The following is a 14,209-nucleotide window of genomic DNA, read 5'->3' as shown; positions in this document are numbered from 1 at the left end:
AAAATAAGAGACTCATATCTTTTTATTTTTCTGAGATATGGCTTATGTACTGAATCAAATATGGCTACCTTGTTTAACTCTATCCATTTTATAAAATGGTCCCTAATATACTCTTACTGCAGTACATGACACATGAATGATCAATCAACAGTTTAGAATGTTCCCAGAATGATTTTCTAAGCCATTTTAATCTTTGAAAAGATTACCATGTTCTTTTGATTCAATATTTCAACGAGGTAAGGTGTATCTTGAATCTGCTCAATGTTTAATATTTTTAAAAAATCTAAATACACCTTAGATACTAAGCTTAATAAATTATAGTGGTATCAGTGCAGTTATTTATGATTTTTTTTATTATTCAACTGCATATATAAAACCTAAACAAAATTTTGTTTAATATTCTCCACATGTGAAAATTTGAAAGGCTTAGCAACCTAGTCCAGAAGCAACTGAGTACAAAGATTGTAGAGAGATAATTGTTTGCTTTACTTCTTGATTCATTGTTCTATATGTTAAGAAAAATAAGTTTAATAATTTATTTCTAAATAGTAATAACTTATATACACATATGTATAATGTATAATAAGTGAAATGTTACTGTATATTACAAAATACTAGTCCACCAAAACACAGCCATGACTACAGGCCAGTTTTACATTACTGGATACACAACAAGTGCACATGCACTGCATCAATGCAAGTTAGGTAATGCTACCTAGCTATGACTTGAAAGTCAATATAATAAAAAATAATAAATATATATATGTAAATATATAACATTATGAGACTCAGGATGCTTAAACAAACATCTGTATTTTCATTCTTGCATGAAAAAACATAATTTATATTTATTTCCTAATTTTATTTATGATGGTTATAAGGTTGCTCAAGTGACATACCATACACTTAGAGTATAAAAAAGAACATAAAATATAGTCTTACTCAATGCAAACATTTGAAATTTGAAATAATATTTGAGATTTTTTGAAGAAAGAATAGTTTGTTTTAATCATAACATGAAATCACTTTGCACTCAGACAAGTAACAAAAAAAAAAAGACTCAATTTTACAAACAAATCTTTAGTAAAACAATTTCATTAAAAAATCTGATTTTTTGTTTATAAAATACTTGTAATCATTGCCAAAAATCTACCAAATTTTGTGACAATAAACATGCTGTATCAAAAGTTATAGTGCAAATGCTTAACATCTGCAAAAGTGTAGATGAATTTGTGTACATTATACCAAGCACACTGCAAAAGGGTTAAAATAACATAGAAGTTTTCTATGAACTCCTGATGTTAAAAACCTCCACTGTTAACATGCCATTCTGTACTAACAAGGTTCCAATGGCAGAAAATTGTGGTAGTTGTATGTATAATAACAAATCCTACCAAATTTTGTTTGTTTGTTTTTACAGTACTGAAATATGGCAGCTCTTGGTTACAAAAACTCAACTTTTAGCATGTTTTAAGTGTTATCAGAATAATGAGGTAGAAAATAAAGTAACAATTTTTCCTCATAAATCTCATATTATTGCAAATAAAATGAACAATCCTGGGAGAAAATGAAAAATATGTAAAAAGTGATGGAAAATTCAAATTTCTAGAAATTGCACCATACAAATGGTAGTATAATAAAATAGTTAGTAGGATTTTCTTCATGAAACTTTCAGATGTAATGGCCCTTCAAACACGTTTGCTGGCACATTTGAATGCAAGCTATCCTGATCTACCATGCATTCTGATTTGAGCCACTGTGTTTTTTTTTTCCTTTTGCTATCATTCAAGAGAAAGCCCCATACCATACATATTAAGTATGCAATATGCAGTTCCATGAAAGATGTATGGAATTTCTTAAGACACATTCACAATGTTGTATGTAATGAAGCATCATCTGATATCACATCAAATATTAAGCATATCATTAATAAAGGGTGTATGAAAAATCACTCTTGCATGAATACTCATAAAACATGTTTGGTGGCTAAGAACAGAGCATGACTAGTTACCAGAACAGAATACTTGTAAAGAATAATTTAAATTTAATTCTTAAATATAGTACATATATATATGTGCATATACAAACTTGGCACACTTGTGTATCTGAATAAGTATGGATGTATGCTCATTTTTCAGAAATACATTTTACTCTACATATCTGTACTGAAATTACATGTTAGAAATAACAATAAAAATACATAATTTCCATATTTTAAATTTCCTGATACCAAGTTCTTAAACTGAAAACAACATGGTAGACTTAAACAAAAAAGCTTCAAAAAGTACATGGAGTAGTTGTCAATTTAGTCACCACCATTCATTGGCTGATTAATGTTGTATAGTTGGTACCTTTTGTTTATTTTATTTATTATTTTTAAATAAACAAAAATTATTACAGAAATCAAGAGCATATAACAGTTTTTAAAAACTCAAAACAATTTTAACATTTATTTTATGTTTATGCCTTAGTGGGCAAGGTTTGTCACATGATAGCCATAGAGAATAACATTATCAACTTAACACTGATAATACCCCAGGAAATTTTGCAGCAACAGATTAATTTTTTAGTGCATTTACTCTTAAGAAAATAAAAAAAAACTAGACATCTAAAATCACTGGTAATATAAGAGAAATATATACTTATGGATACTTTAAAATTAAAAGTAGAAACAACTGGTTCACCCAGTAAAAATAGAGAAAATATAAATCACTTGATAACAAACTATCAAATTTTTTCCTGGCATTCTAAAACATTTCACCATCATAAAACATAAAAAAATAAATAAAATGATGAGGTGAGGGGGGGAGGAAGAACACTAAGCTATTTCTGAAAATTAAGACATTTTAATATAACATAATGTTCAGGGACAATAAAGGACCTGTTGGTCCATCTTGACTGCCTCATTCTCTAAAACAAACTAAAAAAAATTATAAAAAATGAAAGCCTGTCCTTATGATTCATATATCTATTAAGCTTTCTTTTAAATTTACTCAAATTTACTCTGTCCACAACATCTGAAGGCAACTTATTCCATAGACCTCCCACCCTATTTGAAAAATTTGTACCTTGCTTAAATCTATTTGTTTCCCCTATTTCTATAATTATCACTGTTAAGTATGAAAATTGTTGACATAAACATTATCAATTCCTTTTTTCAAGAGAAAACAATTGATATCATCTTAATCTTTCCTCTTATAACAGCCCCTCCATCCCAGATACCATTTTAATAACTCCTGAACCATTTCCAAAATTTTAATGTATTTCTGAATGTAAGGAACAATGACTATGTACAATACTTCAAATGCTGTCTATGCAGTGACCTATGCAATTAAATTATAACCTCTTCAGACTTGTATTCGTTATTTCCACAGATACAACCTAAAATCACATTTGCACTTCCACTAGCAACAGCTCATTGTTTGGAGGGCTTAAAAGACTAATCAATCATTACACCAAGATCCTTTACTGTCATGACACTCTTACAGTTATTGTCATCCAAATTATACTTATAATTTAAACTATAACAACTCACATGCCTTAACTTGCAATTATGATAATTAAAACTCATTTGCCATTTCTTTGTCCAACTCACAAAATGACCTAAATCCTTTTTATAAAGCACCAGCATCCTCTTCACAGTTAACATCCAAGACCTCAATATCATCAGTAAATTTCAGTAATTTATTAACCATTCTTTCAGCCAAGTTATTGAAGTAAATAAAATAAGAGTAATGATCCTAAGATCAAGCCCTGAGCTACATGACTTGCAACATTACTCCAGTTCAATTAAACTCCATTTATAACAACACTCTGCTTTCTTCTGTCAAGCCATTCTTCTATCCAAGTAGTTATTTTATCCCCCACACCTAGAGGTAAGGTTCTTTACAAATGTTATGTGACACTTTGTCAAATGCTTTCTGAAAATCTAAACACACAAAATTTACGAGTAACATTTTGAAAACATGTTAAAAGATTTCTAAAATAAGATTTTCCCTTAATGAACCATCCAATAAACTTCTAACATTTTTAATAACCTAGCAAATTATCTTTTATCAGACTTTTTACAACTTTTCTCCCCAACTGATATATGACTAATCAGACTGGGACAACTTCTATTATTTCTCTTGAAGATAGGAATGGCATTGGCTAATTTCCAATCTACTGGCACTTGTAACACTAATCAAGGATTTGCAAAACAAATTGTAGCAAGTGGCTCGGCTCACATATCCAGTCCTTTACCTCCTATAAAACCCTCAGCAAAATGTTATCTGGCCCAGGAGCTTCAACATTCTCTAAACTTCCCAATTTCATTATAACAAGATTAGAATTTATGTAGTTGTCTTGTTCAACTTTGTTTCCATCTGTCAATTGTTCAAGATGAGGAATACAGCTTTAGTCTTCAATGGGAAAAACTGAAGAAAAAAGCAGAATTTAATAATTTAGCCATTTCATAATAATCAAATATAAACCTTCCTTTGTAAATCCTTGAGAGTCCTATCCCCATCTTAACATTTTGTTTACCCCTAATGTACTTTTAAAAAAATTTTACTGCTAATATTTATGTACTCAGCAAAATTATTTTTATACATCCTTTATGATGTCCTTTATTTCCTCTTTGACTAACTTTTATAATCTTCTATAATACTAGCCAATTTAAACTTCTTAAATTTGTGATGTTTTTATTTAATATCTCTTATACTCTTTTTGAGCCAACATGGTTTTATACTTACAGCTACCAATTTCTTGCTGTAAAAATATATTTGTTTTGAATTAAAAAAAAAGAAAAAATTTCAACATTTGCCCAGTGTCTCCAAATAATTCAGCTGCACAACTCACAACAAATAACTTTGTTGCATACCTTCAAAATTTTGAATGAAAATATCATTATTCCTGATTTCCATATGCAGCCAAACAATTAAACTAATACAGCGACAATCACTCGTACCTAGGTGTTCCTCAATTTCTACTCTCTCAACCATTTCTATATTACAAGTTAACAATAAATTTTAAAATGGAATTACTTCTAGTTGGTTCCTTGACCAATTGGTGAAGACATTTATCTTGAATAGTTACCAGAAACCCTTCTCCTTCATAGTTTGATTCTATCAATATGTCTGAAATTTAAATAATCCATAATTATGACTTCATTAGCAGCTGAACTCTTAATCTCATTGCCAAATTTCTCCATAATTTTATCAGTTTCACGTGGTGGTCTATAACAAATTCTTACCAAGAGCTTTCTCCCTTGATATACACTAAGAGAATACCAAATGAATTAAATCTATTTGCTGTTATACTTAATATTCTCAATTTCAACAAGATGTAACTCGCACCTTACATACATAGTCACTCTTCTTCCTCACTTTATTACTATGTCCATATTAAATAACCTAAAACCCTATATTTCAGAAAAATTGCTGTCATCAAAATCATCTACATTTAACCATATTCCCATTATATGAAAATCTACTATTCCTACCAATGATCTGAAGTCATCTATTTTATTTCTTATACCTCTAGCATTACAATAGTAACAATTAAGTCTATTCTTATAACTAATTTCAAACTGATTTCCTATGCTAAACTTTCCTCTACATCTTAATTTTATTTAGTTTGTTTGTTTGTGTTTTTCTCCATTTTTTAGTACTTTCTGTGTACATTACGAGAATATTTGTATTTTATTTGATGTAGCCAATGCAATATTCTTCATTTAAGTGTAATGCATTTCTACCTACCTTATATACCATACAGTTCTACCTTAATTCTGATAATTTTGTTTGTAATCACAGTTCATGTCTAAAAATAAGCCTTAATGATCATACATACCAACATTTGCACCGTATCCAGTCCAAAGATCTTGAGCATAATATATTGAAGTGCAACAAGAGAAGGATAGAAAGCACTGCGTATTCCTTTTCTCCATTCCCATGTTAAGTAGCCATACCTAAAAAGACATATGACCCACTAATGATATAAACTAGTTAATCACACAGAATAAAGTTAAGATAATATTATCTCTGTTTACAAGTAATTCATGCATACAGTAAAATAGATTAATATTAACTTGAATTAATAAATAACAGAAAATTTTACATAACATATTACTAAGACCTGGAAACAGAATAAACATCAAACATAAATAATTTTATGATACTAATTTTTTGAACACTAAACTTATGTTAGATGAGTCTAAATGAACATAACTGTGATTTGGAGTTTATAACACATTTCATTATCTGAATGTTGTTTTAGCCAACTGTTGCAATACATCATTCAATACAAATACAATAACTAATGAGTGAATAAATAAAAAAGACTTTGATATTATATGTATATGTTCAAGTCTTTGGTTAAAATTTGTACAAAAGTAAAAAAAAAAACTATATAAGGAAATAGTAAATAATTAGGGGAACATACTTATTATTACAAAAAAATCCTGGTTTCTTGCTATTGACTTATATTAATTTTGTTCCAATGCAAAAATGACTTTTTCAAAAACATACTCTGAATATTTTTGTCTTCAACTTTCTCTAAGGTTTAAATGAGATTATTCAATATCTCAGGTTATAGTCAATTCCAACACTGATAAAGAAGTACAGTTGAACTTCTGTGTGAACATTTATAAATCAATTTAACTTCTGGTCTTACTTATTTTCTCACATGGAATATTTTGTGGCCTAACAATGAACTTAAAAGATATTTAATATTAAAGTCTTTATGGATTGAACATAATAAAATCAACTTATAACTACAGTTGGAGAAGGTAATAGTTTTATAAACTTAAACTATCCTTAAAATAAATAAATATTATTACATATTCAACACACATTGAAAAAAAGTAGATGAATTATTAGGAGCAGATACTGAAACAAGAAACTAACAGTAATTTTTACTAATTTAAGAAACTAATTAATCTGTCTAGAAAATAAAACTGAATGAAGTAAACAAAATGACAATTCTTGTAACTTTAAACATTATATATTGTTGATAATTAGACAAACTCTTCAACACAAAAAACAAATTAGATGTAAACAGGAAAGCAGCTTAATTTTGTGACTTTCTAGATGATAATTAAACATTAAATCGATTATCTTTTCAAGCTTCACATTTATAAGAATTTAGTTTATATGAGCAAAAAAAGTGAGTTGATGAGTCAATTTTCTTTAAAAACTGAGCACACTGTTCAAAGCTACTTTTATATTATTTGCACAATTTTACCAAATATACTCTATTATACTCAAGTATTTGTATAATCAGGATAAATTTAATGAAGCAACTTAGTATAAACATAATGAAGGTAAATATTCTACTTAAGCCTACTTTGTTTTAAATAATAACCTCTTAAGAATTACTTGTTGTAGAGGAATTAAATTTTTCCAAGTGCATATTGAAAATCATAGCATTCTATTCAAAATATTTTGGACAAAAAAAACAACAAAAACACTTGAACTCAAAACTAGTAATGTTTTTACTTATCTTTTTTTCCTCTTTCAATGACAAAAATTTATTTACTAGAATTGTATACAAGTCAGATTGAAGGGTCATGCAACTGTTAACTGACTGAGCTATTAAAATAGTTGAACTTCAACTCTCATCAAAAGCCATTTAGAGTTTGTTGGCATTTGTTGGCACAAAACAATTGGGCTATCTCTGACAAACAACCCATATTATATCATTTAAGTCTTTTCATCAATGTTCCATGTTTGATAGGTATTATTACAGTGATGCTGAAATGTGCCTATAATACAAGTTTTATAAGGGCTTCTTATAGCCCTCTCATTAAACTTGCACTGATGCTCACTGTTTCTAACCAAGGAATAAATACTTTTCAATCCAGACTCTACCGTCTGTTTATGAAATTAGCAATAGAATCATCCGCTTGTAGAGAACAGGTGTTTCTTTGATTAAAATAAAAAATTGTTAGCTGTTTAAGCGCTTAATCAATGACATTAATGAAACATATTAAACTTGTATTTCCCAGCACATAACATATGATACAGATCGTCAGTAAATATTTGCATATATGGCCTATTAGTACTGTGCTGTAACCTGTGTTTATGACAATTTACAGGAAAATTTGCACAATTGTAATAAATGTGACTACTTGTACAGAAAAAGAATACTTTTTTTTAATTTTCTAAACAAATATCAATGATTTTTTAATTTCATTTTTACAAATACCCACACAGAAAAATGTATATTTACCCAAATGCCATGTTGTGAGCAACTTCAAGTGACTGCCAATATTCATCTGGAACAAAAGCAGTCTGTACCAAAAACACACTGGCAACCCGAACTGTAAACAGTGGCATCAGCACCCATCTTTGTTTTAGCATCTGTAGGAAAACACAATTTTAACATGCCCCAAGGTGTGTAATGACACACAATGAAAACACTAGATGTACATTTTTGTTATAACTGTTGCTCCAAATGCTTAATTTAAAGCAGTGTTAAACCAAAGTTAAACAAATTTTTAATGCTCGGTATACTGTTGCCCAATAGAGCCAAATATTTGCAATAGTATTTCAACATAGAGGAAAGTCTGAATATAATTCTACATGTTAATTTACCTATATTATGAGTCTTACCAAAATAATGTTTATGTACTAAATTACATCTATATGAAACCAACAAAAATGTTTATTATCAACAAAATATCAAATCACCTCAGGTATGGTTCAGGGGGCACATCAGACTAAGGGAAAAAATGTTGGAATGACTCAAATCTTCATTGAATAACAGTTTATCATACTCATACAATGAAAATAAACAAGTTAAACAACTGGTTACATAATTATCTTTAATTACAAACAGATACTTCACATAAAAATACTACTACTATTATCCATAACAGAAAAACATATTTTCATCATATAAGTATAATTTTATTCAATTTGAACAAAAGCAACAGGAAATTAATGCATATTTTTAAAACAAATACAACTAATGTTCATGTGGTAATCTTGATACTAGTGGTTTTTCAAGTAGGAAATATCCAAAACGCCTTTAAATAATTTCAAGAAAATGAACAATGGTAACACTGTTAATGTCTTATATTGAAATTTGTATGGTGACACCACCCATTAAGCACATTATGTTGTAGCTTACTCCCATTTTCCAGATGTCTTGCTCATCTATTAGTTGTATCAGCATTACTGTCAGTTTTATAACATGCTAGAATAACAAATTCTTCATGGACACTGAATGGAAAAAAATCTATCATAAATTATTAATAGGTCAAGATCTGATTAGTTTGATAGATAGTTACAAATGTTTCTGTCTGCTGTCCAATCAATATGAAAAAGTTCTGAGAATTTGTGTGATGACACAAGGTAGTCATGGCTACTACATTTGTTATCAAAATAATCTGTAATCATGGTTGATTACCAATAAACAACTCATTGTCTCTGTAATAAATACTTGTATATATCCAGATTAAAAATTTTCCTGGCCACTTGCTTGGAACAGCAGATGGTAGTTCTTGGTTTACAACTTTAAGCCATACCCACATTTTCAAAACCTTCTAGATAAGATGTTGCAAAGAAGATTGGCTAAGAAAATCATATAACAGGAGTTACAGCAAGACCAGTATATGAATTTTAAATTAACTGGACGTGAGAGAACAAGAGGTTGTTAGAAGACCAGTCAAACCAGAACACTTAGTAGTAAGGTGCTTCATAGGTCAGTACTTAAACATTTGATCTTTATTATAAACATTAATGATATTTATAGGGTACATAATCAATAAAGGTGCTGATGATGTTAAACTTGTGTGTATATCTAACTGTGTTAGAACAATGATAAACTACACAACTACAGTGATCTATTGGTAAACTAGAGAAATATTCAGCAAACAGCCTCAAATTACTGGAAAGCACTTGAAATATTGGAAAGTACATTTAATATAGATGTGAACCTACTCAAGTGTGACTTGTAGAAAAAATCTTAACACAGTGGTGTACAACAAGTTACTCAAATTCTAGATTATGTTCTTTTCCTAGTAGCAAAGCTAATAGAATTTCAGTGTATTTACAAACATCTGGACTATAACTTACCAGTTTTATTTCTCTAAACAAAGCACTAGTTAGGCTTCATTTAAAACACTGTTTACAGTTCTACTCTTTTCCAAAGAAAGAATAACAACTTAGTGAAAAGCATTTAAAAGAAGGCTGATACAATTACTTCTAGGATGATTATGTGAAATGATGGGTAACCTTACACAGATAGGTTAAGATCTGTTTTTTCTCAAGGAAAGAAGGGGAAAGGCAATTTTACAGTATGTTCACAAAATTATCTAGGAGACTGATACAGTAAAGGCATTTTGATTCATTTCTACTATACTCTAAAGACAAAAATATGAGAGGATGTTTAAGATTTGGAAAAGGCAGTTAAAGATAGTTTTATTTCTCTAACAGTAGCAGTAATTAGTTTATGAGTTGCTACTGACAACAGCTTGGCCCGAAACTTTTTAAAATAAGAACGTAAAGAGGTATAGTGACCTTATAAGTAGTGTGGGGAATTATGCCTCTTCCTTTCCACAATTCCCCATGTTACTTTTTTTGCTGATTATCTTCCTGAAACACTAAGATGTCCCCTCCATAATTCCTAAACCACACTATTTCCAACAAAATACATTAAAATAATCACACTTACATTAAGGATAGGACACTTCTATTTTCTCCATAAAATAAAGTTACTTTTACTTTGAAATTATGTATTCTTTGTCCACACGCTGACATTCACACAAGACAAGAGAAAAGAAGTTGGTAACTGCATTATAAAGCACACTGTTATTTTACCCCAAACTGTCAAAGGCTGCTAATAATGAGTCCTCCAAGTTATTGTGGGAATATCTGGAGAAGTAAAATCAACTATATATATTTAGCCTCCCTGGCATCTTTCTCACATTTTTTTTTTTTTCAGAGGAGTTATAATTTTTTCAGTCATACTTAGAAGACTTTTGAATAAGAAATGAGATGAACAAGGTTAATTCATTTTACCTTTATTTCTGTCATAAATTTTGTGGCTTTTCAATGTAAAAATGACAAACCTTTCAAAAACAAGCAATAACTATGAAAGAAGGGTATTAACTTTCTTTCAAAGAGGTCACTTAAAATAAAGATAAAAGGACCAACTCCTTCCATTTTTTCAAAACTCCATATGCTACACATTTTTTATCTGGCCTTAATCTTACAACAGTCCTTATACATAGCTTATGATCCAAATATGAATGCTTAAAAAATATATATATCTGGTTATCTTGCTATGTAACACACAGACTCATAAAACATGTACAGTATCAATAGTTACTCTTTTGCTGAAATCAAAACAATTAATGTTATACATAAATGGTAATTTAACTGAAGTGATCAGGAATGCTTTCTGCATTACGTTCTTTTCATGTGCACAAAATAAATTTATAAAGTTGAAAGAACCAGCCATGTGTAGGGTTAGATTAGAAGATGATAACAACTGATCCAATGGCACCAGTACAATATAACTTATGGGAACCTTTTACATTTTGGATGAAATGCTCTTTTGTGTGTGTTGAAGAAAGCCAATTTGCTTTCACTGAAGTATATTTTTTACCTTTACTCATTTCTCTCACTCAACAAATTGAAAAATATGTTGACAACATAAATCACAGCATGTCATCATCAAGTAACTGTGAGTGAACTGTGGTCAGAAAAATACTTTTTCATTAGCACTAATTCAAAACCACTGTTATCCACAAATAACCCACTTACATTTACTCTTTCCTATGTTTGGAACATGTCGAATGTTTTGTGGTTATCAGCAATAATATCACATAACGTATTCTCAAGAAGCCTGGGATGGGCATTGGCATTTTAATTAAAATAAAGTACAGTACAATGTTTCAAACTTCTTTTGTCATCTTCAGGTTAACCTGTATGACAGTAAGGGTCCGACATGTAATAGTACCATCAAAAAACTTAACGCGAGGGCTCAGGTACTCAAAGTGAACAATCAAAAAGTACATGGGACTTTTGTTGAGCTTTTCAGCACAGTTATGTACTAATTTTCATTCATTCCTTGGACTTGGTCAAATGTATGATATACATTTTGCTTCTGGTTCAACATAATGGTGTTCTGAGAGATGCTCTCCATCATAAAGTATCATTAATGAATAAATACTGTTGCTATAATGGCTAAAAAAAACAAGGTGGTCAGCCTGGTCATATACATATCAGAACTTTCCACAACACTATTAACTATGCCTGTATGTTCCAAAAATTAAGGTTGATAACACTTTGCACAAGAGACATTGAAGAAACAGCAAAATCATCTGTCAAACTGATGGACATCCTGGAAACTCTTTTTCTTCATAACAGTGTTTTGGAATACCATTTTAAAAAGAGTAAATAAAACAACCAAACTTCTTTCATCAAATACAGTCAAGATGGGTATAGCTGTCACTCTCTGGAAGCAGGTGTTGTGTTGAACAATTTCAATAAATACTATGTCTAAAAAGTGTGGCAATTTTCAGTGATGAAACAGGTTGTGTGACAACTGGTAAAAAAAATTTTAAATTGACACTTTCTAAATGGTTACTCACTCTATCATTGGTAAGCTTAATTACATACCATGAAATTGACACCCACTTTCTATTCCCAAGAGGTGATGACCATGGCATCTTTACTATAAAAATCTTTGAAAAAAACACAAAAACATAGTTACATTTTATTAGTGAAACTTTAATGAAGAAACTGTTTGTGAACGGATACAGTGAGTCTCCTGTTAAGAACTTTCAAAGTGTTCATGTTCAGAAAAGCAACTTAAAATCATCTTTATCATTTATCTAACCCTTGTATTGGGTGCCAAATTGTTCATATGAGAGATTATTAATTCATATGAAGCTAATCAAATGCTATATGCTCATTAATGGTCCAAGAACAAGTCTACAATCTTGCAATTCTTAACACTGAATCAGAACTTACGAATTCCCTTCATAATTGATTTTTTCTAATTGAAGCTTTTGAACTTCCAATGGTTTCTGCATTATCTAAACCTGGTATGTCACTTAACCTATTTATAAAAATATATTTATACGAATACTGTGAAAAAGCTTTTCAATTATGTTCTGGCTGAGTGAATGCTTTATGCTACGAGTATAGACCGCAGTAAACAATACGTTAAGATGCAAATATTTACACTACCTTTTAAACTTACAAGTGTTATCAAAACTCTGAAAGTGAAAAGTTGGGAGAAAATATATAAAATTAGACTAAAACAGTAAAATCTAAATTTGAAGAGTAGCTTCACAAAAATAGTAATTTTTACTAATTTATAACTAGTAATTGTCACTGTTACTCGTATCTAAGTAGTGGTACCTAATAATACTTTTAATAGTAAACTTTAACTTATAGCTCAAAGTCAGTACCATTAACACAATAAAAAAATTTCTGCTCTAAGTGTAACTAGTAAACTTTGTTAATTACGAAAGTACCTTGAGAAACAAATGTTTAATTTCATCTGTTTTCAAAGAGAAAATTAAAATATTTAAGCGCAACTGTAACCCTAACCACGTGTATTTCAAACCACAAGGGTACGATATATAATGCGGTTAGGGTACATTTCAAAATTTAACGATGGCAATCAGCTCTGGTAATACCACGCCGTTTTGAATTGGAATTTCCAAAATACAAGCTAGCAAACGAAACGTTTTCAGAAGGAATGGAATTCGTATTACTTTGAAAGATAAAACGGGGAAGAGGGGCGGGAAAGGCACAATACTTAAATTACAAAAAAGAATATTTTATTCAACGACATGTTGACAATCTACTCTGATCAGGCGTAATTTTATTTGCATATTGCTCGAGAGAATGCTAGATAACATAAATTAATTAACTGTTATTTCATGTTGAATTTTTAAATTTCACATATTACAAATGCTACGTTCCTCGTTCCCTGCTGGGATAGCGGCAAGTCTACGGATTTACAATGCTAAAATCAGGGTTCGATTCATCTAGGTGAACACAGCTGTTTACTAGAAGAAAATCCACACATTAAACCCCACCTGTCATGTCCCTCATAGTATTTGTTAGGCCCGGCATGGCCAGGTGGTTAAGGAGCTAAACTCGAAATCTGAGGGTCGCGGGTTCGAATCCCCATCAATCCAAACCTGCTTGTCCTTTCAGCCATGGGAACATTATAAGTTACGGTTAATCCCACTATTCTTTGATAA

General features: G+C 30.1%; 1 protein-coding gene across 9 annotated transcripts in view; it reads right to left on the bottom strand.

Moving 5' to 3' along the window:
* PIG-B (phosphatidylinositol glycan anchor biosynthesis class B) overlaps positions 1-13,789 on the bottom strand; it is a 28,064-nt gene extending 14,275 nt beyond the window's left edge. Inside the window, exons 1-5 of one of the 9 annotated variants that reach the window (XM_076515048.1) lie at positions 13,472-13,788; positions 12,609-12,673; positions 8,670-8,698; positions 8,209-8,339; positions 5,830-5,947 (exon numbers count right to left, since the gene is read on the bottom strand). In XM_076515048.1, the coding sequence (XP_076371163.1) occupies positions 5,830-5,947; positions 8,209-8,339 (249 nt within the window). In that variant the 5' untranslated portion in view covers positions 8,670-8,698; positions 12,609-12,673; positions 13,472-13,788. Of the gene's footprint in view, positions 1-5,829; positions 5,948-8,208; positions 8,340-8,669; positions 8,699-10,706; positions 10,857-12,608; positions 12,674-12,962; positions 13,425-13,471 lie in introns of those variants that run through there. The other 8 variants (XM_076515054.1, XM_076515045.1, XM_076515051.1 and 5 more) reach the window with 8 other exon arrangements.
* Between the last annotated feature and the right edge of the window lie 420 nt (positions 13,790-14,209).

Source organism: Tachypleus tridentatus, chromosome 7, assembly GCF_004210375.1.
Source record: "Tachypleus tridentatus isolate NWPU-2018 chromosome 7, ASM421037v1, whole genome shotgun sequence".
In the NCBI taxonomy this organism is placed as follows: domain Eukaryota; kingdom Metazoa; phylum Arthropoda; class Merostomata; order Xiphosura; family Limulidae; genus Tachypleus; species Tachypleus tridentatus.
This window is presented reverse-complemented; position numbering and strand designations above follow the sequence as displayed.